This window comes from Rhipicephalus microplus, unplaced genomic scaffold (genome assembly GCF_043290135.1).
Source record: "Rhipicephalus microplus isolate Deutch F79 unplaced genomic scaffold, USDA_Rmic scaffold_15, whole genome shotgun sequence".
In the NCBI taxonomy this organism is placed as follows: Eukaryota; Metazoa; Arthropoda; class Arachnida; order Ixodida; family Ixodidae; genus Rhipicephalus; species Rhipicephalus microplus.
Window position 1 is genome coordinate 2,725,848 of NW_027464588.1, and position 26,801 is coordinate 2,752,648.

Here is a 26,801-nt window from a genome sequence, read left to right on the forward strand (position 1 = left end):
GATGAAGCTGCGGTGCAGTGGATGGCCGCGCTAGCTCCAACCACCAGGTTCAACTAAGCATCCAGCAATCACATGAAGCAGCGACGACACTCCAGTCCTCCTTGGGAGTGGCCTAGGCCATGGCCACGATTGCATCGGAGTTTTCACCACCTAACACATCGCAGGCGGCTCATAGAGAAATAAAAAAAGGTGAAGAGTGGACACTCCCATAGTCCCCAGCGGCCCAATCGACTCTTGCACACCTAGTGGTTGATGAGAGCAAGTGGCGTGCGCTTCCGGTTTCGGTTTCACTGGCGCAAATTTTGAATTACTTTGCATAACCGACGTTTGGCTATGACGAAAGTTCATGATTTCAGACCACTATTCATCGCCCAAATGGATAGTTTTTGTAGGTCGTTTTGATTTAGCGATTCCCTGTTTTGTTTTGTTCAGTGGTTCGTGCGAATCGGTCGTGACAGTAATTTTTATTTCGATTAAGTTATAATAAAAAGAGATGCAGGTAATGATAATTCACTACGGTTTTATTCATCGCACTTGTGTGTTTTTCTTTTGGAACAAGTGATCAATGTATATATCAGTCAAAGAAACAGAGCATCCGCAATGTTTTATTCAAAGGCAAGGTAGAGTATGAGAATATAAAAAGCACAATATGACAAAGGTAGACAACAAATGCATCTCGCCTTACAAATAAATTGTAACAAATATTGTAACAAATACATAGAGAACACAGACAACGCACACATCGCTAGAGTTGGCAGAAGCCAAGAAGCTGGTGAAGTATGACACACCGGGCCAGTGGGTAAGTAAGGATCTATGGCAAAAACACAGCGCACAATGATGATGAAGAAGGAAGAAGTGACATATACACAGCAATGAAGTCGCGAATCACGCCTGGGCTTAACCGAAATAATGCATAGAAAAAAAGAGCGCACAGAAACCACACGACACAATATAGCAGAAAGGCAAAGGTGCAGTGTGCTGGCTGTGCTTAAGAACAGCTAGTCCAAAATGAAAAAAAGCAGACTTGATGCCTGCTTGTCCTCAGAAAGGTAGGGCTTTGCAGCTTGCTCACTACGTGAAAGACAAACTTTATGCTACAACACTGGCAGGTCTTGTGGCTTTTGTTATGCGTCGCCTTCATCAAAAACTAAAGATCCCAAGTGATTTGCGTCTGGGTGTTGCTGTGACGCTTGCGAGCTAAAATAGATTGTAGTCATCACTTTATCCAGAATTGTGGACTTTAATTGGTGCTACGAGAGCGGTATTACAGGGCTAATAAATAGCAGAAGGAAACCACTTTGGCTCATTATTTTTCACAAAGGCTCTACATCGTACGTTATCACTCACAAGCTATATAAAAATAAAATGGCAGCGTCCGCAGCCCCATCAAACGCTACAAGTTTGGGTATTCTTTTGAAAATTTTGATGGGCAAGATGAGGAGGTTGATGAGAAGCTACAATACGAAAAGCGTGATAACATGAACCGTGCCCACTTCATACTGTGTTCCTTACCCGCTCGAAGACATTTCAACAAGCGGTTTTGTTATCGATATATTACTTGAGCTGGAGAGATAAAGCATACACAGTGACCAAGCGACCCACAGTAAAGTGTACAGTTCGCCCGTATTTGCTACAAAAAATACAGACAGGATACCCAACATTCTTTTTAAGGTTATGCAAATCACTTCGAGCGAATACACAGTGTTCGTACTCCTCATAGCGGGTAACCAAAACAATGTATGCAACGAATGAGTGGTTAGTTTGGTGAGGCTGTCTCCGCAGTCTTTTGATAGTTTTCCGCTGTGCTGCTACTTTGGCTTGCAGATGTTTAATGGTTTGCTTGTACTTCATTGATGGAGACATTGTCGCTGGCACACAGGAACGCACTGCAATAAACAAAAAAATGGATGTAAAAGCGAAGAACAACTAATCCCATACGAGCACTTTCCTCGCTCTTTCAGACCCAAGGTGCACAACTTTCTGTGGTGCAAAGTTTTCGATTCCACTACCTAAAAACAAACCACTCACAATGTTGACAATGCACAAAAAAATGAAAATCACTGAGAGCCCACCCCTACATTTTGTAAGTGCACACGTATTGTCCTTTTGAGGATAGTTTCCTCAGAATGTCCTAAACATAAAATAGCACATTAAAAACTGCTGCAATAAAAGCATAGTCACCATTATCTCTAAGGCACTCAGGCGTGGAGCTGTTGGCGGAGACGTCTTCTGGAGGGTCTTGTGAAGCTTGTTCAGTGCCTCGGACAGTGCTGTCGGAACAATCTTGCGAGCGGCCTGCGGAAGTCTCTATATCAATCCACTCTGGTGTTGAAGTGAACATACAACTTACCGGCCACACAGGTTCCTTTTGTGACAGCTGAACGACTGGTTAAGGTTTTCTCCGGCAAGACGAAATCAGCAAAAATTCTTTCACCCGCTACAAGGGAGCTGCCACCTGCAGAGGTTTGGTCAACAGTCAATTTGGGTAAAAAAAAAAAAGAAATCGCGACACTGAACGCACCCTGTTCATCGGGGCACCTCAATGTGTGGGAGCCGCTTTTTGAAGCCTCTACCGCAGGTCCTGAAGAAATGAAATTACGACAATGTGTCAGTAAGAGGCTTAAAATAACACAAACTGAAGCTCATCCGCACCTTGCAGTGCAGCTTCTGCAGCCATGTCACAGTCACTACTTGAAGCGACGCTCAGAGAACCTGCATATATGTGCAGTTGGTACAAGTTACAAAGCTTGTAGCATGGGGAAACTTAAACAGCTCTTTCAAACGCATAAATTGGTCGAACGTGGAAGAAAAGAGACGGCACCAACTAGGAAACAAGTAATTTGTGATTTTTGGAATTATCAACAGTGGCAGCTTTCACTGATGAAAGGTATACGTACATGTGCACTCAGGCTTGAAAATAACGTGAAATAGCCCTTTAAAGTCTTTCAAAACAAGTTGCGCAGGTTCAGAGCATCAAAACATGACAGAAATGTAAAGCTGCTGTTAGGAAGGTAATAGCCCACAATTCACAGAATTTAAGACTTTCCAAGTGTTACTTCTGTAGTGAGGTTTCTCCATCGGCTACAAAGATCTTCACGGTTAACTGTCGCCACTGATTCAATACAAGTGGCTGCTATTGCACATATTTGAGTTTCAGTCAATCACTTACATGGTGCAGCTGGTTGCACACTGGGAACAGCCATTCTTGTAAGCCTTGTGTGCCCAGGGTCCATGAAACTTTGAGCAGTAAAATGGTCGCTACAAACCCTGTACGTTGCGTACAATAGGCTGGCCGGCTTTCTCAGGAGATCATCGCGTCCAGCATACTGCATCCATGCTTTCATCCTGCATTGGCAATGAACTATCAGCTGAAAGGGGAAGTGCTTGAATAGTGATTTTTTATTGTTACCTTCACTTAGCAAGTACTAACAGTAAGCCTACAGACATGCAAACCATACAAAAGCTTTAACACACCTGCCGTCCCGTGGTACGCGGAAGAAACTCGTCCCAGGCTTCTTGTGGGTTCTGCCATTGTTGAAGCACCACGATACACAGCAGTAGCTGCCGGAGCTTGGACCGCCGGACGGCATGGCGTCAGCGCGGTCTGAAAATGTTAGTAAGTAGATGCTTCGCTGTCAAATTACGAAAAAGATATGTGCACGTCATAAGTGTACCAGCAAACCCCTTTGAATGATTAGCTAATCGATGCACAATACAAAACCAGTGATACATCTCTGACCCATAAAACTCTGACTTACAAAGATATACGTCAAGACCACGAACAAAGATCAGAAGTTTCCAGGCTGCTATCCCTTGTAATGCAATGGTATCGCGGCCTGGAAACTTTAGAACACCTTCGTGCGTACGCAGTATCAGCAGTACATTGGGAAGAAAAATCGTAGTTGAAATTTGTGCGGTAAAATCATATAGGAAACGTAAAAAAAAAATTTGTGGGCAGCTTGCACCAGTGGCACAAGGCTAGCGAAGAAACGAAGATGATGGCCACTTGGCTAGTCCAGATTTGCCTCCGGCACACCAAGAATTATTCGTGTTCCGAGCCTTCGGGAAACGCGTCGTGAAGCATGCGAGGCCCAGCGAACTATTCTCAATATTTTGTACCGAGCCACCGAGCCTATGACCTAGCTGCCCAGCTATGCTCAGCGCACAGACGCTCGCGTCCGTGGCAGACGCAGCACGCGTCGCCTCGGCTTGACGCCGTGCCGCCTTTGCTATACTGCATACGTTGCACAATGTTCCCGTCTAGCCGCCGCATAGAGCCACAAACTTTCTTTTTAGCGAACCTCCCAGTCCTTACAAGCTTCAGAAAAAGGTCACAACTGCGTGAATGAGACGCAACGTAAGAAACAAACTCGCACACACGAAGCGCAGCGTGTGTGTGTGCATCTTTCTATGTTTGTTGCATGGTGTCTTATTCGCGCATGTGTAATCGTTTTCTGAAAAAAATGACCCAACAAGACCAACAACATGTTATTCAACAAGCTTCGCTTGAAAACGTGCCTCACCTGTTATTTCACGCACGAAAACGCCGACGCAGCCGACGTTGACGAAAGCGACGAAAGCTTCTCGCTGTCAGTCATGCATGTGCTTGTCGCTGGGTAGATGGTGTTTATGACAGTACGGCTGAAGAAAAATAATCGCGTAAGGTGTGTTGAATAAATCGTTTTTATGTATAAAGAACATACCAAATTTGGGCGTGTAATTATTAATTTGTGAAAACAATTTTGTTGCATTGATTATAACTGTGTTTTTTTGCGCTTGCGCCCTCTAAAGTTTGGTGGGAGCACTAGTTCGTTACGTAGTCGTGACGCACTTCCTAAGGCCAGGTTTTGCGGAGTGTCCGCTCTTGTCTTCTTCTTTCTCTATGGGCGGCTATTATCTCGCAGTGTTTACCTTTCGCAGCTGCAGCGCCCATGGCGCCCCCTGTATTTAAAATACTTGTAATATGTATTTAAATAACAAACCTAGGCTAATTGACTCGTTAAACACCTTCTTAGTAAAATTTTTGTAGGTTTAACGCATTACGCACGAATAATTTACACATTTAGCTAGCTTTAGGTAATAATTTTTAAAGTGACGTCACTTTCGTGCGGCGCAGGGGCCAGTTCTGTGTGGGGCTGGCTGCTGCGCCGCGCTGCCTATTTAAAAAGACTCACAGGACACATTTAAAACAGTAAACCAGAGCTGGGCCAAGTCAACTACCCTTCGCTGGGAAGGTTGAAGCGTAAGTTGGACACTAAACAAACACTAGACAAACACAAGAAATTGCTGTAGCGTCATTGTAGCTTTCTGTAGCTTCGAGATTCCTGTGTCTTGCGTTTTTCTTTTTTTTTTGGAAGGGGGGGGTCATGCATCATCTTTGTACCTCATGCACGTGCTCAACTTAATAATAAGCATATGGTTGCTAGTTCATCATATAAAAATACAAAAACAATGGGGTACATGAGCAGAAAGTTTGTGCTAATGCTAGGCCAGACGCAACCCTCGAGGTCTAGGCCCAGTGTTCTCAGGACTCTATTATACTAAAGCACTAGAAGGGTAGTCCGAGTCATGCGCGACTGGAAATTGCCTGCACGCAGGATCCTGTGAATAAAGACTTCTCTCTCTCTCTCCACAAATTATGCACAAGAGGCTAAATTTAATTTTCAGGCTTCTATAAGTAGATAATTATCACTGTCAAACACGTATATGTAGTGCCCCTAATGTATGTCTCACTCTGTGGTTTTAAACGAAATTACAAAACTTCTCCGTTAGCTTTCTAGTAAAGAAAGGGTGTTACAGACCACACGCATCAAGAATATTTGATCATGCCTCTGTTATTCTTACTATGATGCAAACCTTCTATGCATTGCATAACTCATCTACAATGTCTTCCAATTTATTTATTCAATTTTCATTGTGCACTACTCTGGCCATCCATGAACTTTCTTGCCGCATGCTCAGTGCAGTGAACCTTCATTAATATAACGTTGAACCTGCAACACTGCATCAGGACGTGTGCACTTGTAGTGAAGAAAAACAATCGGACAGCGTACATCACATTTCTCTACTGACTCAATTCTTTGCTCTCCTCGCCCTTCCCTTCCCCACATAAAGTAATTGAGTAGGCAAGGGGATAACCGGTTAGGAGAGGAAAATTGCTAAGTCTTCTTTGCTTTGTTTGTTGGCCGCCATCACAACTGCAATTTTTCTCAAATGTTGTGTGTTACTGCGCTAAGATTATGCTCTAAGACCTTAATGCCTGATGTGCTTACCACCAGGACTACGATGTCATATATACACCTCACTGCAATTTGTACCTCGATTTTAAATTTGGTGAGCCACCTTCATTAACATCCACCATAATGTAGATGGAGTCTACAACAAGGTATTCAACATGTTTCAAGTGGTGCAATATCTTCTTGGTTGTGAATACAGTAAACGCAGCTTTGTACTACTTGAGGCAGCTGGCTAGTGAATTACATTCCCTCAGAAAATTAATATTGCCTGTTCCAAACCCATTCCAATTCACTGTCATTACAGCCCTCAATAAAAGCCACATTTAGTTTCACGTACGTAGAGGCTTTGTGTGCCGTAGAGCTTCTACGCGTAAGCAGTGCCTATGCGCAAAACAAAGCAGCCGTGTGCTGGTCTCATGGACGTACATGACATTCGATTCTTTGCATGCGTTTCTTGCACACATAGACAGCTTCGTGCGGGTGCGTAAACAGGATCCCATGTCCAGCGCTTGCTTGCATCGAAACACGGCAACAGGATGACTAGAGTGGTGCCATGCCTTCGCTATGGTACCTGCTATGCAATGTGAAGAAATGCAACCCTTTCCAGGAAAACACCAAGCACACAGTGTGGTAACATAGTGTACAACGCAAAATGCACACTAAATTGGTCTGTACAAAGTTTTATTTGCCTTGGTGGCACTTCCTGGGTCCGGAACCGACAAGGAGTACTCGGAACAAGACCAGCAGCTCAAAGAAATTTTGACGATTGAGTAAGAGAACGGATTTTAAATAAGAATCTTCAAGACGGCACCATTGGGCCCTGGCAGTCGAAGCAGATTAATCGTCAATAAAAGGTTTTGAGCAGATGGAGCTACGCGATAGCTCTCACCGTGCTTCACGCTTGTGTAGCTAAAAGCATTTTTCATGTCGTGCACGTAATGTACATGAACTTTACACGTTTTCGTACCTGAAAGTCCTACATACGTGAAACTAAAACTGTCTAAAGATGCATGATGCAACTCCAAAACTAAGCTAGTCAAGTACCAATTTATTTGCAGTACAATGATGCACTTTTGCGGGAACACAGTACCCAAGCAACAGGTGCTGCACATACGCTTAACCCACACAATGCTAATGTGCAAGCGCCAGCATGTGCACTAAGAGACAGAACTGGTGGTCGGGTGTTCTATGCACCGACAAATTCGTCATTATGTCTGCCTCAACTGGCTAAGCAAGGTGCCCATGTTCCTTCATTCACTGTAAATGCGTACACATACAGTGGAACTGAAAAGGGCAGTATTTGACAGCGTCCATACGTGGTCGGCCATATCTTTATGTATGCCTATGCAATGCAATGTCCGGGCGAACTGGTTTCAAACTTCCACAATCACAGCAAATTTGATGGTACAGAGAATGCACATAGGACGCACAAAGCACCAATTGACAAGTTGTTCTATGCTCCATGAGTAGCGTGCTTTTTTCCCTGTTCAAAAATGTAATATAGCTCGAAAATAACACAGCACTTGTCTGCATCTCTTATTTTTTTCGTCCTTCGTGTTACTTCTGTGCTACTACGTTTCTGATCATAGTGCACCAACTAGTATGATCTGCCACCCTACTCTCTGCTGTTGTGTGTGTTGTGATCACGATGCCCATTCATATGGGTCTTGCAGGCAGGTTCACGAGAGGCATTTCCCCCTCAAGTCACATCAGCACTTTTCTGGCTACCCAAGCTACGCCAGTGGTCCCCCCTACCCCAGCGGTGATACAATACGAATTCGCACCCCCCTATATAAAATCCTGCTGATGACTACGCCTTTGCAGTTGCTGCTTGATACACATCTAACAGTCTTTCGCTCTGGGCACCATCTTAGCAAAAAAGAAGACAAACAGCAAGTGAACCAAAGTATCGCTAGGAAAGCTAGCTTTTTTATTGCGAAAGGGTTTCACTTATGCAAAAGTCTAATCCATAACACAAAAGCGGGCATAACTACATGAAATGCTAGCCTGCTTGAAGTTCTTTTGGACCATTCTTTATAGCAGCTGAAAATATGTCGTCAATCTATCGACCATTTCGATACACAGCCAGCTTTTTCTGTTCATAGAAGGCACTGGAACAATAGTGGAAGATGTCAGGGTAGTATTCACTCCTCGGTCGGGCCCTGCTTCTTGTAAGTTGCACCGACCTCCTTCAGCTTTGGAACCAGCTCCTTCAAGGACGAAGCAACCGATTCTTTCTCATCAGACGAGTCGTCAAGTGTCAGGTGCCTCATGACGAGCTCTGCAAAAGGCCAGAGAAATATTTGCTTGCCTCATCATGACACCCATCACCTTTTTGTTGGCACAGTACGGAAAAAAAATAACAACAAATGTGGGGAATTTCGTGCAGCTTTTCTGGGAAAAACTTGGATATTATTGTATTCCCCAGCCTTTTGAGTCACAACTTTCTCTGCAACTACTAAGCCACTTTCTGGTAGATAACGATCTTCATGTTATTAACCTTGTTTATTTCAGCTTTGGTCCACAAAATCATTTTGCTGCATTCAACCACAATTCAAGTTCAGGCCTGTCCTCAAACTGGTGTTTTTGACCAGAAAAAGAAGAAAACCTGACCATTCGTGAATAATTTATGACTGATCCTTTCGAGACTTCAATATGCTCAAAACTGAGCGTCAACCTTAGCCACATTACATGGAGACTGACCAGTGTGAATGGCCCTTATGAGTAATAATTGTAGTCATTAAAAGAAGTTTAATTTTCTGAAGTAAATTTCACTGGTTTCATTTTCTTATTGTTAAAATTGGAAATGCACAATACTTTCTTTGCTAAAAAAAATGGTGCAGGTTCAATTTTTAGGCAGTTTTGGCGTGAAAATATCATTTCTAAGTTAATTTTTCACTTTGAATATATAAAATGCCAGGTGCATGCTCAATGAAACGATGCCTTACTACAGAGGCCAATTCTGCCAAATAAGTTGGCAGCATGCTTTGCTACTTTTACTGCCTTTTGCTTAAAGTGACTCTCGGGATGGCATCACCAACTTTGACATTCCCTTTGGGGGTCACATTAACGGATGACCATGCTTTATAGATTTAGATTGACTCGATGTTCACTTGTAGTTTCAAAATCGTTATATCCCTGCAATGAATCAATTAATGAGTAATGCATGTGTACTTTTGTTTCGATCGTCTAAAGTTTTTGTCAAATATCAGAGTAACACTGATACATGCACTTAGGTACATCAGTGCAAACATAAATGCTTAGTGAAGAGATTTCTGATGCAATGTGGTTATTTTGGGTAACTGTGCGCACCAGTTTATTTTATTACTTATGTGCATTGGGCAAGTTTCGATGGTGCAATTGATTTCTTGAGCACTGCAAGCGCACCCACCTTGCGCTTGGTGTAGGAGGGCAAACGTGTCTGGTGGCAACTGTGTTCTTAGAGCAGACAGAATCTGTGGCACGAAGCGTCCCGAGGCGTGGAGTGCTTTCTGCGTCTGGGCCTGGGCCACGAGAAGCACCGCCAGGTGCAGGCACAGCGCAGCATCCTCAGCCTCCGACAGCTGCGACAGGAGAGCCTGGCGGTGGCTCAACAGCCACTGCCTGCATGACAGATGCAGCGGCACAATGAGCATACTGATGTTGTAATAATCCGGATGTGGCTGCCAAATGGACCTTGGGTTGCTCCACCGTGAGGTGGCTTGAAGTCTGAAATCTTTAAGCTAAAACGGGCAAAACATTTGTTGACTGCTCAATCACTCGACTGCTGGGGCGAGGTGTTTTTATTCAAAAATTGTTTGCCTACCACCGCCCTATTTTTCTTCTAATCCCAAACCGAATTGTACCCCCCGCACCCCCTGAAGGAACTTGCTTGTCCCAGCTGCGCAACCACAGCCCCTAATAAAAAAAATCTTGGTGCGGCCATTGCTGAACAGAGATTCAACGGACATTCATATGCTGCCATACCAGTCAATGAACTATATTTACCATCATTTAGCTAAGACTAACCACAACCACTAGCCGACATTTGCCAGTGATAAGCCAGTATTGGCCGACATTATCTCCTTATTCAGTCAACACATCTTCCACGAGACAGCATTAACCGTCGCTGAGTAGGGTGAATACACTGATAAATTTCAGTCAGAAACATTTGTCGTACTCTGCAACAAAACATTCGTGGAAGAAGCCCGGGAGGAGACTGCCCTCAAAGAGTCCCGTTATTTAGCAGAACTGCAGTCCATTATTCAAACCCAATACCAGTAGGACAAGTCCTGCACATGGACTACTACTGCATAGACAACTACTATTTGTGTACGTTACTGGTTCATGCTGTAAAACACGACTATTTCAGGTAGCTGCACATTTGACCTAACACACTCTCACTTAAGCTTCTGTATTTAAGTTTGAGGTTACTGCCATAATGTCAATAGCTAAAATGCAGCACCCTCGCACAACGCTGTTGTTGAGTATGTTAGTGTCACGCCTGGGAATTCGAGAACTACGATACTGAAAGAATAAAGACTCAGTTCGTTCTGGGCTTTCACAGAGCTATGTCTCATTTATTATCGAGCTCTTGATGGCCTCCTACTACCGCTTGTCTTCCAGCCATCTTCACTTGTATCAGTTATGTTCTTGAATAGATGCAATCCCGAGTGTTGTGCTGCAAAAGCCCCACCGCTTTGGACTTCTGTGCTGCGATTATTACAACTTGTTTCGAAAGCTAGTTTTTAGAAATTGGTAGACCCGCGCAAAGTTTATTGCATGTTTCATAATGCTTTCTCACGTTCCTCTGTACGTATCCACTTGGAAAAGATGATGCAGTTAGATTGTTACCACAATGCCACAGTACTTTTCTTCCAATTTTTGATGCACTCACCTTTTAACCAGTGGACTAGCAGTGTGTGAGAAACACTTATGTATCCATAATTCATTAAATGCCACGCTTGCTCGTTTATGAGGTGCAAATGATTGTAACTATGTGAAAGACTTTTTTCTATAGTTAGAGATGAAAACCAAGTTTTTACGAATGCAACGTGGACCGAGGCTTTCAAGTTTTCAATTATTTTAAGAAATTGCAATTATACCTGCAACAGCCTTCATTACGCACTGTCCAGTTTTTTACAGTAAAAAGAAAGTTCAAAGCAGAATATTCTTTATTACATTAAACAAGCCTATAGAAAATTGGTGGATGTCAAATAACTTGCCTCTCTTTCTTCTTGTCGGAGCGAATAATCATGTCGCACACGCCTGGTCCCAGCACCACGTCCACATCGGCCAAGAAATCTTCCAGCGTCTGGAGTTCAAACAAGATGCTCCATTCACTTCCCGATACACACTTCCAAATACATAAACACAAAAGATAACGTTCATTGCCCCCGTCATTATTTAACTCATTTCTCATTTTCAATGCATGACAAAGAACTCTACCAGCTATCTCCAGTCATGCCTAACTTACATGACGTGGTTCCACTTTATATGTGCAAGAATACCGATTTCATCAGACAATAAGCTACCACCATCAGCACGTCAACATGAAATGTTTCTTTTTAATCTACAGTCCACCCCTTCACCAAGCTCCCTGCTATCACCCAGCGCACAAGTTTTTACAATGTCAACCAAGATAAGCGACTTAGCTTTGCGCTCAAATCAATAATAATTGTACTTTTCTAGCCAAAATAAATTGATGTCATCCTTTTAAAAGCAAGAGGTGCTTCACAGAGCATATACAATATTGAATATGTAGCTTTTTTCTCGTCTGCTCATACGAGTAAAATTCCAAAAATGAGGCACGCTGTAGCAGAAGACATTGGACTAACAGTACCGCTCAGGATTCCTTAACATTTGCATACCTAACCAGGTACACAAGCTTCTTTGTTAATTTGTGCTCCTCAATACGAAGCTGCAGCAAAATCTAAAACCCAAACCTTGAGCTCAGTCATACAGAGGCAATATCGCTAGTCTACCAGACTAAGTTAATTAGCAAAAGATTCAGTGTTGCCTACCTTTGCTGATAGCGATTGATGAAGCTTGAGCACTGGACCTCTGACGTCGGATTGAAGCTTCTGAATCAGCTTTTGCCGCACCTGTATGCACAAGAGTAATTGATTAGAGATTGAATGTGATGTGCATTGTGGCACTTTTGCTCAGACAGCAGCGTGGCATCATATGACATATGACAGTTGAAAAGCATAAACTTTGCACGAACAAGAAGAAAAAAAAACACAAAATAAAAATAGGTATGTGCATTCTTTTACTCTACATATATATGCGCAACTTAGTTTTCATCTTCTAGCACGAATCCATGAGAACTTGTGCAACCTTTGCTTGAAAACACGAAAGACTCGTAATGACACAGTTTCAAATACAAGCTGTACTCAAGCTCACCTAAGACATTTGTTGGATGAAACTCTCATTGAGCCATTACAGACAGGTTGCATCAAAATGTTTCCTTCAAGCGATCTTCAATCAAAATATGCTAATTCGTCAATTAGCTCCAGTGCATATATTTGCTTGGTTATCTCGGACAACACTAGCTTGCAACCTTCACAACTTAGGTGGTCACCGTGATCTTTCCCATGCAATTCGTGCAATATCACAAAAAGATCAGCCCGTTATCACTTTCTGACATTTGCGTCAGAAAGTCCCATCAGCGAAATCGAGCCGTTGAACAAAACTCCTGCACATGCTTATAGAATAGGTCATATCAAATTGCTCCTGATGAGCATTTCATAGTTCTCTTCACAACGAATGCATGAATGTCTTGAGCTGCAAGCCAGCAAATATTCATATTTCTGCGACTAATGCTGCATATACAAGTTCATTATTAGTGCATGAGTGCTCACTGAAGAAGAGCACTGCCCAATAAATTTGTTTATTTCATATCCAGTAACTAGTTGTGTATGCAATTACATCGAAGCATTGCTTCCCTCCTACACCAATAAGATACAACGGGCCCTTCTGCTAGCCTTGCATGAGATCAACATTAGAAACACCGGAGAGCATCAGTACGCCCAGTTTTCCTGCATATGCAAGGACTTTCATTTCATAAAAAGTGTTGAAGATTTTCAGGACAATCACAGTGAAATATTTTGCCTAACTGCAATGCCTTTGGCATTTAGTGCTTCTATTGATCAAACATTTGAAAAATAAACAGATTAGCAAATAAGGCACTGCCAATCAATCACAGCATAAGTCAAGTGCAATGCACTCAGTTACTGCAGTAAGAGTCCTCATAATGTTTGGCAGATTTTTACACCACTTAGTGACACCACCGATCTGGCCACTCATACCTACGCCTCCAGCACGCCAGCATTCGGCGAACACCAACTTGGTAGCCAACTAAAGCGCTTCATTGCCATGTCCCCAGGATGGACAACGGTCATCGTAATTGATTCATACCTCAGGAGCCATGCTAGCCGGTGTTTCCGCTTCCTTGGCATGCTCTGCCGCCAAGTATCCTACAACCAGGTTGGTCAGGTCCGAGCACAGCGTCTTTAGGAGATGCTTGGCCAGCTGGGACTGAAGCTCCTCCCCTGTAAGCCACACAGGCAGAGCATCCACATTAACAATTGTGGTCAAGCAAGAGAAAGAGAGCTAGATAGGCCCAACTCGGATACACGGCCAGTCAGTTTTGCAGAAATGCCCAAACTGGAGGAAGGTTCATGAAAGAAAGAGAAAGCGGGGTTGCATTGGGAAAAATACGGAACAATACGAACTACATTTGAAGTGAGACAACAGTTTATGAAAGACTGTGGCAAGCAGAAGTAAGGCCTTCGATGTCCTATAGCATAGCATATGTGAAGTAACCTGATGATTAAGCCGCTGACGGGCGGCTGACCATGCTTCAACACATGTAGTATTTAAAAGGATTTTGCAGGGTGTAGTTGGTGCATATTAACAAGAATAAATTAGTGCAAAAAAACAGCACATGCAAAAGACACACAAGGGACCAGTACTTAGAACTCTTTATATGATATAACCATTGTAAGTACCACTTGTCCCTTGAGTGTCTTTCTCTTGTGTGAGTGTCTTTCTCTTGCGCTACACGTAGGATGATTACTCAAAAACGGGTACCAAATCAGCCACGTCCCATTTTGAAAGCAGAGGCCCGAATCCTGGCTTCGTGTCTCTCAATTATCCACACAAAATAAGGAGGTTTAATCTCTTTCCCGTTCCTCTAGTTGCAGAAGCATTAGTGCTAATGTGAGCCATATGTAATAAAAGGGCCACTATGCGAAGCTGGAAGGCAATGAAGACATGGCTATTATTACTTGATCTGTCAATAGAAGTGCGGATGTGAAAAAAAAAGCAAAGTAGATCGAAAGAGAATACAATGCGAGTGGAAACGAAACCTATACGGTATATTCTACGTAACACATACAATGTTGAGTGTTGTCATTCTACTTTCGTGGAGTTCCGAGAACATAGCTCGCTAAACGAAGACCAAACAAGATGAACACAGGTCAAGGGCTTGCCCCGACTTCATCTTGCGCGTTCATTTAGTGTGCTAGGGCACCAACACATCCCACTGTCCTTCCTTCTGAAGCATCTTTTACACATCTATGTTATCTGGCCTTGAAACTGCTAATCTTACAAAATAAGATTTGACGATAACTTATTTCGAGTGAGCTTTTATTTATTCGGCTTATTATTTCTGCATATCATGTCTAACTACAGACGATTTCTCTCATGTATTCACTGGCTACTGTCTGCCAGCTTTATGAATATGCCTCTACGGAAAAAAACACTTGCAAATGCTCTTTTTTCTCATCCAAATGGCAAGGCTTAACCTGTTAATATGCATACAAAGTGTTAACTACCGGTGCAACTGATGTGAATCATGTTGCAACATGATCAACATAGATAGCTGCAGTATGAACAAACCCCATCAGCAGGAATTCAGTTTATGCTACACTTTGTTGCCTGAGCTAACATTTCAGTATTGTATCTATAAATTAGGAGTACAAATAAGGCATCATGGATGCAAGGCTGAAAGAAATCAGGCACCATGCTGCTACGAGTTGCAGTTGGCAAAAAAAATTCTCCACAAGTCTTTCTAAAGTGGCAGCTGAAATCAAGAAGTTCGCAAACACCTAGATTCCATGAATCTGAATGTCCAAGTAGTGTAAGGTGAAAATTCTTCATGGTGAATGATAAGAGTGGTTTTGAAAATAGCTCCCAACATGTGCATGGTATACTGTATTTACTCGCATAATAGGCGCACTTTTTTTTTTTTTCAGGAAATCCGGCTCGAAGTTAGGGGTGCGCCGATTACGCGGGGTAAAATTTTCAAAAATTTTTTCGACTCTGTTCTTGCGCTTTAAATCTTCAGATTTGTCCCATAAAAAGCGACTTTTATGTGAGAAATGAAATACCTTTACGTGACAAACACCGATATGCCTGCTTGCAGCCCAGTTACCGTGCTCCGGCGTGTACTGCACTGCCTTCAGTTTAAATCCAGCCGTGTAGCTTGAGTACTTCCCCATGGTGGAACCAAAGCTCAATACACGACCACAATGTATGCACACCGCTTGCAAAATGGAGTTTATTTCTTTTTCTTTGATGGTGGTGATGGCGATCGAGCCCCCGGCGTTGTACACGTGACCTCCAAGGAGTACGGCAATTTGGGGGTATCAGTAATTGATAGAACAGGTTTGTTTTTGTTGTTGGTCATGGACGCTTTTTTTTCCTTCATGTTTTATTTTGACAAACACGTTGGTCAGGTCGTTGCACTTCGAACTTTTTTTATTTGCTTGTCGATTTGCCTTGTTTTTTTCTTCAGGGTATGGGGACCGCGTTCCGACTGTACCGCTGAAGGGTACAATCGTTTCTGATCGCAACCAAGTTCGGGGTGCGCCTATTATGCACGGAATTCAAAAAATCAAATTTTCAGCGATCAAACTAGGGGTACGCCTATCATGCGAGTGCACCGATTATGCGAGTAAATACGGTATATTGATGGCAACCAAAGTTGCTAAACCATAGTGGGCCTAGTGATACTACATTGTCATTAAGTTATATCTGCTTTTTGCCTTACTTGATGCAAATCCATGCATTGGTGGCAGAGTGAGAGAGATACGATTTTGTGGAGACCACTGCACACAAACCTGCGCAGCCTCTGTCTCGCCCCTGGTTAGCCCGGTCTCACAAGTCCACTTGCTGCAACACGCTTCCGATAACGAACTGCGTCACCGCAACATCACCGGAGGCTTACACCACCACTGGTGGCTATGAAACCCAAGCCGCCAAGCTCAGTTTCATCATTGCTCCGTTATTTCTGATGAGCGTAGTGTCACTATGCTCGATATGATGCTTTTCCTATAGATTGAATAAACAGTTACATTTTCTTGTTAGGATCCATCCTTCTGTCGACACTGCACTCTACAATCTGAAGGACGTTGATTTGAAATTAAGAATAATGAGTGTGAACTTACTTCAGATAGACTAATCGTAGACACATTCGCACGGTATAGCAAAAATTACAGCTTCATATGACCCTGTGGAAAACAACACAGCACTTCTTGCAGATCTGAAAAGCTGATATTGAATATTCTGACATTATTATCGTTCATATTCTACAGAGAACAACACACATCATTCTTACTAAAATTTGATGCACATTTCCTTACTCCTTTTCAGATAACAACTGCATGTAACTCCGTGATTTCACGTGAGGAGAAGATGTGAACACCAACCTGCGGGCAGAGCCTTGAGGCCCCGGTCAAACTGCTGGATGCTGAGCAGCAGGGAGGAGACCTTCTCCTGCAGCTCGGCAAATGTCTTGCGCCGCGCAGCGCCGGACGCACTCGATGTCGCCAGGAAAATCGACCTAGCCACCTCCTGGTACTTGCGCGTCAGTGGCCTGAACGTGAATCATTGAAAGAGTGGGCAACAACTTGCATGTTTGGATAGATCTCTGGAAATTTTCTAGCATTTCTATCATTTTCTATCAGCCATTGGCTGATTTGAGCATGGCGCACTCGCTCGTTACAGAGATCGCCGTGAGAGGCCTCCACTTGTCCACGCGTGCACGCGCAATCACACTTAAAAAACAGCGCATTCGAAGAAAAAAAAAAGTGCTCAAGGTCACGAGGCGCATGAGATGTTTTACTGCGTGGCCCTGCCACCCCTCTCTGCTTTGCTTCCAGCGCTTCCGTTGGGACGAGAAAAGAGAAAATGCAATTGCAGCTTGCGACAAACCTTTGTAACTCCAATCGCACTGGACGGATTCTTAAAAATTTTGCTGCGTTGAATTCGTGAGGCAATAAGCTTTTCCAGTGAATTCATTTCGTGGTTACTTGAAAGGGTGTTTCAGGGCCCCTTTAAAACAGCTGTCCTAATGTCAACGTGGGGCTTCTATTCTGCCCTTGTGCAACGCTGTTATTTGTACTAGTGCGAAGACAGCGGCCTTTCACATTAGTTGGTGCTACCATTCTGTTGGCACAAAATGCGGATTCCTTTGGTTGTAGAGGTACTGTTGCAGGCAGTATCCATATTGTAGACAAAATACATAGGCTCTAGACCAAAAGATCAGTCTTTATGGTAGAAAGGCGAAGAGCATTTGTTACTTGGAGAACAGTTGAGGCATGTTCATCATGGCTTACAGAATCAGCCACAACTGCGAGACATGGGCCCGCTTGTTGTTGACTAGCTTTCATTCTTAAGCGTAAGGTAATGCAAAATATTCACAAAATAAATTTGAACCCACCACAAAACACAATAAAGGAAATTTCAGTACCAGCAATGCAGAACCCTGTTGTAAGTTAGTAATATTGATGTATATATGTATGTCATCGAATGATTGAGATGTTCGCCAATACTATAAGCAGTTGCAATGTTACACGTGCCATACTTTAGCATTCATCACTCTACTTTTGCAATTGTGAGCGGAAAATGTGGTGCTGGACGATTGAGGATACCAATAGCAAAAACTGTCTGGGCCTTATGTGTTTCAGAGTCTATATGCAGTCACATATATTAATAGACAATAAAGGAATGCACAGGTGCAAACCTAAAACATAGAAACTGGACTGGACAGAAACAAGTGCACGGATTCTCCATGTTTTTTCTATTGCCCATGTTTTTTGTTTGCACCTATGAATTTCTTCTAGCTGTGCTCCAACTAGCCCGACATCACACATAATTAGGTCTGTGTGAAAAGTGAATTTTACGGTCTTGGCAAACTTGAAATGATTAGCGATTTTGGTAGAATAGTTTTGAATCCAATTTTAATTGTTTATATCGCATCTTATAAAAAAAATGGGCATAGTCATGACCGAACTACCCCACTCAAAATTTTTGAAAAATTGAAAAGAAAAGAAAAAAACCTGGAATGGCATTTACAAGGTTGGTGGAAATGCCATTTTTTCTGGTCCAAAAAAAGTGGAAGCAGCTTTGAATTGTAACAGGATTCGACTTTTCAATAGAATGCAAGTGATAACCAGTAAAATATGTTACATTTTAAAACTGATTATACTTTGGGCATTTGGGCATATAAGCCGTTATAGGAGGGTTATAAGAAGCGAAAACTGCTTCCGCTTCTTCGTCGCAAGCAGAAATGAACTCATTGTAGTAGTACCGCAGCGCCAATGCCGACTTGCTTTGCGAATGCCATAACTAATCACCGAAAAGATGACAAGGCCTCCTCAGAGAACACCTATACCTGTCTATACCTTTTTGGACTCCTAGATTACATGAAGTGACAAAGATAAGAAAAACTCGAAGCGTCGCGGCTGTCATCATCTTTTTTGAAGAAAAGAGCTATAAAAGCAAAGTCCTCGCGTTTCGTTTTCTGCTCCCTCGCTTTCTCAGGTTTTCCACTCCCATGCTTCCTGCTCTGAAACTCCCACTGTGCCCTCTGCCTCACTGACCTTGCCCTCCCGTGTTATCCTCGCTCCTCTGCTTGTAAACCTGCAGCGTCGGCGTTTCAATAAAAAAGAAAAAAGAAAATCGTCCTTTCGTTGTTATTTTTTTCCCTCCACACCGTTGTGTGTTTTCTGAGAAGCAAGGCGTTCGTTTGCTGAGTCAACTGCTTGGGTACCGCTCCGGTGGTCACGACGGATTTAGAGTTCGTAGTACTAAAGCGCTGTTAATAGAACGCGGAACTAAATTAGCACTCGTTATTCTGAAAAGTTCAGTATTCTGAAGTACCTGATAGTGAAACAATTTTACATTGAAACTATTAGCAGACGATGTGGGATTTTTAGACGTACGCTAATCTGAAAAGTTCACTATAGTGGTGTTCATTCTACCAAAATTTTACTGTAGCATACATTCAAATAAGTGCTCTCACAGCTTAACATCCCTTCACTGCGGCGAAACCGCCTTTACAAAAAGTTGCATGCGGATGAATAAACATCTATTCATTCTTTTCCAATACTTCGAAACTTTCGACACACTAAATTCGAAACAAAGCGAATTATAATACAGTACTAATGGTAATTCGTATTCTCAAAACATTCAAATGTTCGCACTAGCCTACAAATTATTAATGTATGGGCAACAACTTCAGCTGGTTATACCTGAATTACTTTGAGAGAATGACAGACTGCCGCACCTGTGGATCTTCTCGGCAATGCTTTGACTCAGCTCCGGCGGGCAATCGCGGAGCAGTGGAAGCTGTTCCAGCTGCACCCGCATCTCGTCCACTGTCATGAACTCCAGTTCCTGCTGCTGTTTGGAGCGGTGGGAATGGCTCGATCCGTCTCCGGCATCGTCTTCTGAGTCCGAGTCGCCTCCACCACGGCCGCGTCGCTGCTGCTTTTTGGGTTTCACCGCCTTGGTCTTGGTCTCTCGTCCTTGAGTTCCACCACCTGACTTGCCACCTGGACATTTATGGGTGAGTGATTTTATTGGAAAGAACCAAACAAAAAGCATGCAGTGTGCTTGAACTTATGTTTAAGGGAATAGGAATACAGTAAACATGTACAGAACTCGCCAACTGAAACGTGACCACTTAATGATAGGTAACGCAAATGCTTTCATTTCCACCATCTTCAGTTTGTGTCCTATTACCGTAACTTATACTCAAACACTTACAACAGAGTCAATATTAGTATTAATGGCCAGGTTTGTTGCTACATGATGCAGTTATCTAAAGAAATTGCACATAAAAAGTGTTACACTGAAACTTTTGGCCTTACATTTCATGAGCACTGTACAGTAGGATCCTCACAAATTGAAACCATTTCAGTCAAACTGACTGATGATTTTAAATTTCTGGCTGGTCCTACTAAGGTTCAATGCATACGAAAAGCAATCACACAAACTGAAGCCCTAAGAGCCACCTGAAAATTGCTTCTAAGGAAATTATCCACTCCTACAAACCATGACAGGCAAAAGTCGCACCATTTTGCCTCCCACTTCTATGTGTCCCCAATACCTCAATATAACGCAACCACCAATTCTAAGTGTGAAGTGTGAGCTTGGCTAAGAATGGCTGGGCTGATGAGAATAGCAAATGCATACTCTCCTCGCATGGCAAGCTGGGCAAGTCGGTGCAAGTTCATATTTAAAAGAACTACAAAAACACAAAAACACATGGACACGAAGAGCCTCTCCTCTCCGTTTTTCTGCGTCCATTTTTTTGCGCTTTCTTCAAATATGAATGCTCACTTTCCTCTCTCTCTTGCTACCACATGCATTCTCTCCTGACTCTCAGCTATTGAGTTCTCACCTCTGACCTCTACTAATAAAAAATTAAATGAATTTTCGGCAATTATACCAGGCAGACTACATTTTCAATGCAGTAAAATCTGCATGGCTTCTGAAATGTAGCTGCACAATAGTAAGCGACTTCCCCATACTGGACACACACTCTAACCTCATTATATCAAAGTTGCATCTTACAAAAAAATATGTTTGTTATATCCAAACGTTTGTTATAATGATTATCCCTAACAATACATCTATTGCAAGACAATTTTCCTTTACTTAATCATAACCAATATTTCCTTATATCCTTGTTCATTATATTGAAGCCTAAGTGTATTAGCATATACTGTCATGCCTAGGCCCTTTGATTTCACAGATAAAGCTAACACAAAGTTCAGCACTAATCAACTAGCGCGAGATCAGTACCTGTTGCCTTCTTGCGGCGTTCATCCTTCTTATCCTGCCTGTCCTCAGCTGGGGTTGGCGTGGGAGCAGCGGGGGCTGCCTGGCGATGGTGCGACTGTGGCGCTGGTGCAGCTTCGAGGAAGATCACACCCTTCTGAGAGTCCTGTCATGGAGCCACGGCAAGACAGTGGAAGAAAATTTAATATCTGCGTGGCCTATTCCAAGTATACATGGGGCTGCATTCGAGTTCCATGCAACACGACCTTCTTAGGAATGTCTTCTGATGAGACTACTATTGGACACAAAGGTGCACAGAATAACGAGGCCGTGAAACCCTGACAAATGGTTCGGTTAATTCAGCTGTAGATTTAACGAGTTTTCTGCTACCACTATCAATAATCCAACAATACAAGGTGGTTCATCATCTGCCGCACGCCTTTTGCGCAGTGTTGAAATGCCTTAGCAGCGTCTCTGCACAAGTTGTATTCCTGGCTGCCAGCGCAGGCAATGCCACTAGCCCCAGTGGTGCCACAACAAACTGCGAAATTTCAACATCTTACTTTCTTCTTGTAGGGAGATACAGACGAATCCATTTTTAATGAACTCGGAAGCGCCGTAAAAGGTGGTCGTTATATCAGTACTTGTATGTGGGCTCACCCTAAAAAACCTGCACTTGGTGACCAAGCCATTTTTCTTTTCCGCTAGCATTTTTATTTTAAAAATGCAAGCAAACCTTCCTTGTAGAAGTTCAACCCCTTTGCATTGTGAAGTAACGCCTGCTGCATGCTCACGACTAAATTACTCTGCATTTGGCATTAACTGACACCGTACCGCTGCAGCCCATAGGTCTGCAAACTGACTCACGAGTCAACTCGCTCAGGCTTAGATCGAGTCGTGAGTCGAAGCCTTAGCGAATTCGAGTGTGCACCAAGCCCAAAAGATATTTCTTGAGCATGTCTGAGAGATACACATTTTTTGCTGACCTATGCTGCAGCCTGCTACTGCCACGTGGAGCCAATCACCCATGGCTTAGTACGTGCAGTGCACTGTCTATCGGGCGCATTCAGGCCATTTGCTAGGTACGGTATGTACACGTCGGCACAATAATTGTGCCTGTTTCACCTGGGCCCATGCGTGGGCGCGATGAGTAGCCTTTGCAGTCTACGCAGTGAAACAAGCATTCTGCAAGACTTAATGTCACTGCAAACCTCTAGTTTTCCCGCATGATGAGGTGCGGCAAGCTTTAGTTGACGCCTAATCAAACATGCAGTGTGCAGCCAGCGTTGAAAGTTGAGCAAGTTGGTATGGAAACATCTTTTGAAAAAGCTGTGTAGCAGGATTGAACACAAAGGAATAAAGGACACTTGTCTTCTTCCTTGTCCTGGCTTCTTTGTTGTAGTGTCATTTTACACTAGAAAAGCACCATGGTGTCAAAAATCTTTTATGCTCTAAGCTTAAAGCATAAAATGTGTCAGTTTTTTTGAAGGTCATGGCTTATGATTGCAATGCATAAGGGTGAAGCTAGAATTCATCAAACTTCTGGGCAGCTATAAAGACTTCATCGGTAATCCATAGCTGGCTTATAACAAACAAATTAAGTGAAATCTGCATGACGGGCAAATTAAAAAATGGATTGGAGCAGCATAAGATGACTCGCTTCCATTTTCTGCTACTTTTAAAACATTCTTTTGGACTTCACGTTTTAATATTTTGCAGTGAAGTTGACACCATAAATGCTTGCGTATCCATGTAGGAATTATAAAATAAACAATAAGCAATTAATAAAAGTGAAGAGGGCAATAGTACATGAAGCCAAATACTTGCACAACGCTTTCTTCTTCTAAAGTACTCGCCCTGAAAGTGCACAAAATATACACTTGGCAAAAAAGTTCACTAAAAACTTGGGTTGTGTGAATATTCAAAATTTCGAACATTTTTCAGATATTATCTGCTATTTTATTTGATTTGCTTCAGAATTTAGCTTTGAGAACTTCCCAAAGACAAACACAGTCACCATCCAATTGACAATGGCTTCTTCGAGTATTTCATTATGCTTCAGCCCGTCACTTTCTTGTATTGCATCAGAGCTGCCTTTCAGGCTCTGCTAGTCTCAAATGAATGTAATGACTTGAGAAAAAGCTCATTCCAACATGTACATAACAGATGCAGCCGAGATGGGAGCCCAATCAATGCTGTTTTGGACCTGATTGGGGCAGAAAGTCAGAAAAATAGGATGCCAAAGATGTTTAGCATCAAGAATTTCATATGTTCTGATATATTGATGCCTAAGAGGCAGATTTGGAACGACGGACTTGAAGAGAGAACACCCTTGTCTGCCACATTGATTGAACTTCCACAGAGGACGAGAAGCTGAAGAAATGGCATCTTTGCCTTTCACGTGTAAAGCGTTGCCAGTAACACTTTAGCTGCACAAAATCACGAACATATAAACAATTTGTCCCCTGCATTGCCTCACTCTTGATAACACAACAATAAAACACCACCCTGCCAGTGCTTGATCAATCTAGCAAAAAGAATCACTTTTACATTGTTATTTCACAAGAATATGTTTAAAAATCGTCTCCAACTTTTTCTTAGAATTTCCGTTCAAAGTATTCAAAGAATATTCTAGAAATAATATTCGAAAAATATTCGATTCAATTCCCACTCGCACTTCAGCATTAGAAATCATTTCGCACCCAACATTTTGCGATTTGCACAGCTCTACTAAAAAAGTCCTGCGACTTGTACGCTTCCAGGACATTACATGCAAAAAACAAGACACTAGTGGGAGCATAAGCATCAGCACTCAATTTATGCATTTATTTTCACATATATAGTGTTTTTAATCCTCCTTTCACATGATAAAGTTGATCCCTGATATATATTGAATTGGACAGCAGAGGAAAAATAACTCAATATACGACAATCCATTATATATAGTGTGCCCACTTGAATTGCACTTGAAAGGTTGCAGGATCTTGGACAGTATTCAATAAGCAAGAAAAGAGGAAAGTGTCCAATTAGCTTTTTCAAAGTGAACTCACCAAATTGCTACCTTTCTATACCCGAACGTCGCAAGTCGTTCACGCAACGAGTTATCTTTGGCATACGAATGACAGTGTTAACCATCAGAGCCTGGACTATTCAACTGATTCAGGATAACAAAGGAATGGATGCCGTACAGAAGTAAACCAGCACAGAAAGAATGGCTGCATAAAGCTGAGAGTATTTTTCGAAGATTCACATTTAGGGTTATCTCATTGAGAAATTAGTGCAATTAGGAGAGTTCCTTTTGATTCAGGAGCTGGAATGACCATTGAGACAAATCACAAGATGCACAAGTAGCCAACCAAAAGGCTACTTGTGCATAAAGTAGCCTTTTCTATCATAACCAATCAATAACCACTCAAAATCAATAACCAATCTTTAACATGTGAGTATCACTTCCAAGGCTTTCTCTTGGCTGGCAGGCAGCAGACTAACTGGCAGTAGCCATCAGCATTTAGGCGGTGCCAAATGGCCAAGAAGTACCATGCAGCAGTACCTTACCAGTTCAGCCTTTGTGGTCATGAGTGGGTCGAAAGACCGCACACAGGTCTCCATGAAGGCATCACTGATGATGATGGTGTCCAGCAACTGCTGCACCGACTGACTGGCGTTACGTGGACGAGACTTGAGCACCGACTGCACGATGCCCGACACGTCCTCCGGGGTGAACACTGATGGTAGCAGCGGCTGTGGGAATAAAACGAAGGTCACAGAAAACTCACGTAGCACTGTTTTACACACAGGGGCACAAATTACTGCAACTAATCAGAAAGGTTGATGATGGTAAACAAGGCTGCAAATAAAGTGGGAAGATGCAGGCACTCACTGCGACGTCCACCCAGGAGCCCGTGCCAGCAGCCTCGTCAATAGCGGCTTCAACCTGCGCCAGTAGCGTCTGGCCAATGCAGAGCGACTTGAGGAAAACAAGCGACTCGTCCTTGAAGTGACGACGAATGTAGGCTTTGGGGTCTGGTATTCCCAGTCTAACCAGGGCATCGTACTCTGCGCACACAAAGGCAGTAACCTGATAAAATAATACAAAAAATCTGTCAGTTTGTGCACCGCTTCCTACAACGACAGGAGACGTAACCTAGGGCATTAAGGATATGATCGTGATTGGCAATGATGCAGTTGTGAATGCGTGTGGTGTTGTGGCCCGATATAGGCATGAAGTATCCCGTGTTCTGAAGTCACAGTTGGTATACCTTGGAGTTCACTAACGATAAAAGGCCTATGTGGAGGCAACTGCACGTTGTTGTTCTTTTCTCTCATAGACTAGGCAAGAAACAATGTAAACAGTCTGAACACCATGGAATGCAACAATATTGATACATTTGATCAAAAAACAGCGAAGTGTGGTAATGCATTCTTTCCTGAAATATATTTAACAAAGAAAAAGATAGGCCTTTGTATTGTCATTTTTTGAAAATGAATGGTACATCAGCCGCGCTCATTTAGATGAGCAGCGAACTACGTACACTGTAACCTTCACTGTAAAGAGCAGTGTAAGAAACGATCACAAAGAAAGCGAGGAGGCAACACTGCGTTTGTGAACAGCACTGTGTTTGTTGTGTCACTCTGTTCTGCTGTTTTCCCTTGCGCTTCTTTCAGCCAAAAAGATACATTCATGCCAATTCTTTTGAACAATCTCTGTTGGATGTGTAAGAACACTAGAGAGACCCCACACAGTGCATTCTGAAGGAATGAGGGAAACTGCCCATGTAAGCTTCAAATCTGTGCCAAGAGTAGTTGCATACCAAGAAAACCGTTCTGTCGGTAGCAGGCATCTACCCAGTTGGCCTGCGAGCGGGAGTACAGGTCCGGAACGTACGAGGCACGCTCCGAACGGCCTCCGACAAGGGTGCCCGCCAGGCGGCCTTCCTTCAGCAGGTCCTCAATCATGCCTGTAACATGAAAAACGAAAATGAGTGCCAATCAGTAAGGCCCTTCAAATGACTCACCTATGCAGAACTCTTCACAAGAACTGAATGAACATCAGTTAAGGGGACACTAAAGTCAAATGCCAATTTAAGTCAGAGTGAAAGCTCAATGTACGACAAAGTAAAAAACGACAATATTATCATCAGCAGTGCTCTACTTACCGAGAAATTAATGTAAATGCACGAGAACATATGCGCTGCGAGTAGGACGTTTTGCAAAATGATCCCGATGACGTCAGTCTTACCGCCTACAATTAATCACTAGTAGTAATCGAATTGAGTGGATTAGGGGACAAACGGGAGTTAAGGATATCATAGCTGCAATAAAGAAGAGGAAATGGACATGGGCCGGGCGTGTAGCACGTAGACAGGATAACCGCTGGTCATTAAGGGTCACGAACTGGATTCCCAGAGAAGGGAAGCGGGGTAGGGGGAGACAGAAGGTTAGGTGGGCAGATGAGATTAAGAAGTTTGCGGGTATAAATTGGCAACAGCAAGCACAGGACCGGGTTAACTG

At 42.9% G+C, this 26,801-nt stretch overlaps 2 protein-coding genes across 3 annotated transcripts in view; both read right to left on the bottom strand.

The window, feature by feature from the left end:
• Positions 1 to 591: 591 nt before the first annotated feature.
• LOC142784673 (uncharacterized) lies at positions 592 to 4,282 on the bottom strand. Of its 2 annotated transcripts, XM_075883137.1 has the most exons (7): positions 3,475 to 4,282; positions 3,170 to 3,345; positions 2,653 to 2,712; positions 2,522 to 2,581; positions 2,351 to 2,455; positions 2,182 to 2,295; positions 592 to 1,886 (listed from the first exon to the last, which is right to left on the bottom strand). In XM_075883137.1, exons 1-7 carry the CDS (start codon positions 3,588 to 3,590, stop codon positions 1,555 to 1,557), a joined length of 963 nt encoding a protein of 320 aa, XP_075739252.1. In that variant the 5' UTR covers positions 3,591 to 4,282; the 3' UTR covers positions 592 to 1,554. The 2 variants fall into 2 exon arrangements, with proteins under 2 accessions (XP_075739252.1, XP_075739251.1); XM_075883136.1 differs by having other exon boundaries at positions 2,351 to 2,581.
• Positions 4,283 to 8,133: 3,851 nt separating this feature from the next.
• LOC119174274 (UFM1 specific ligase 1) overlaps positions 8,134 to 26,801 on the bottom strand; it is a 36,030-nt gene continuing 17,362 nt past the window's right edge. Inside the window, exons 7-17 of the mRNA XM_075883138.1 lie at positions 26,102 to 26,248; positions 25,171 to 25,346; positions 24,846 to 25,031; positions 21,315 to 21,456; positions 19,792 to 20,059; positions 16,931 to 17,097; positions 13,635 to 13,768; positions 12,239 to 12,319; positions 11,437 to 11,529; positions 9,628 to 9,835; positions 8,134 to 8,517 (exon numbers count right to left, since the gene is read on the bottom strand). Of these exons, the coding sequence (XP_075739253.1) occupies positions 8,381 to 8,517; positions 9,628 to 9,835; positions 11,437 to 11,529; positions 12,239 to 12,319; positions 13,635 to 13,768; positions 16,931 to 17,097; positions 19,792 to 20,059; positions 21,315 to 21,456; positions 24,846 to 25,031; positions 25,171 to 25,346; positions 26,102 to 26,248 (1,739 nt within the window). The 3' untranslated portion in view covers positions 8,134 to 8,380. The remainder of the gene's footprint in view (positions 8,518 to 9,627; positions 9,836 to 11,436; positions 11,530 to 12,238; positions 12,320 to 13,634; positions 13,769 to 16,930; positions 17,098 to 19,791; positions 20,060 to 21,314; positions 21,457 to 24,845; positions 25,032 to 25,170; positions 25,347 to 26,101; positions 26,249 to 26,801) is intronic.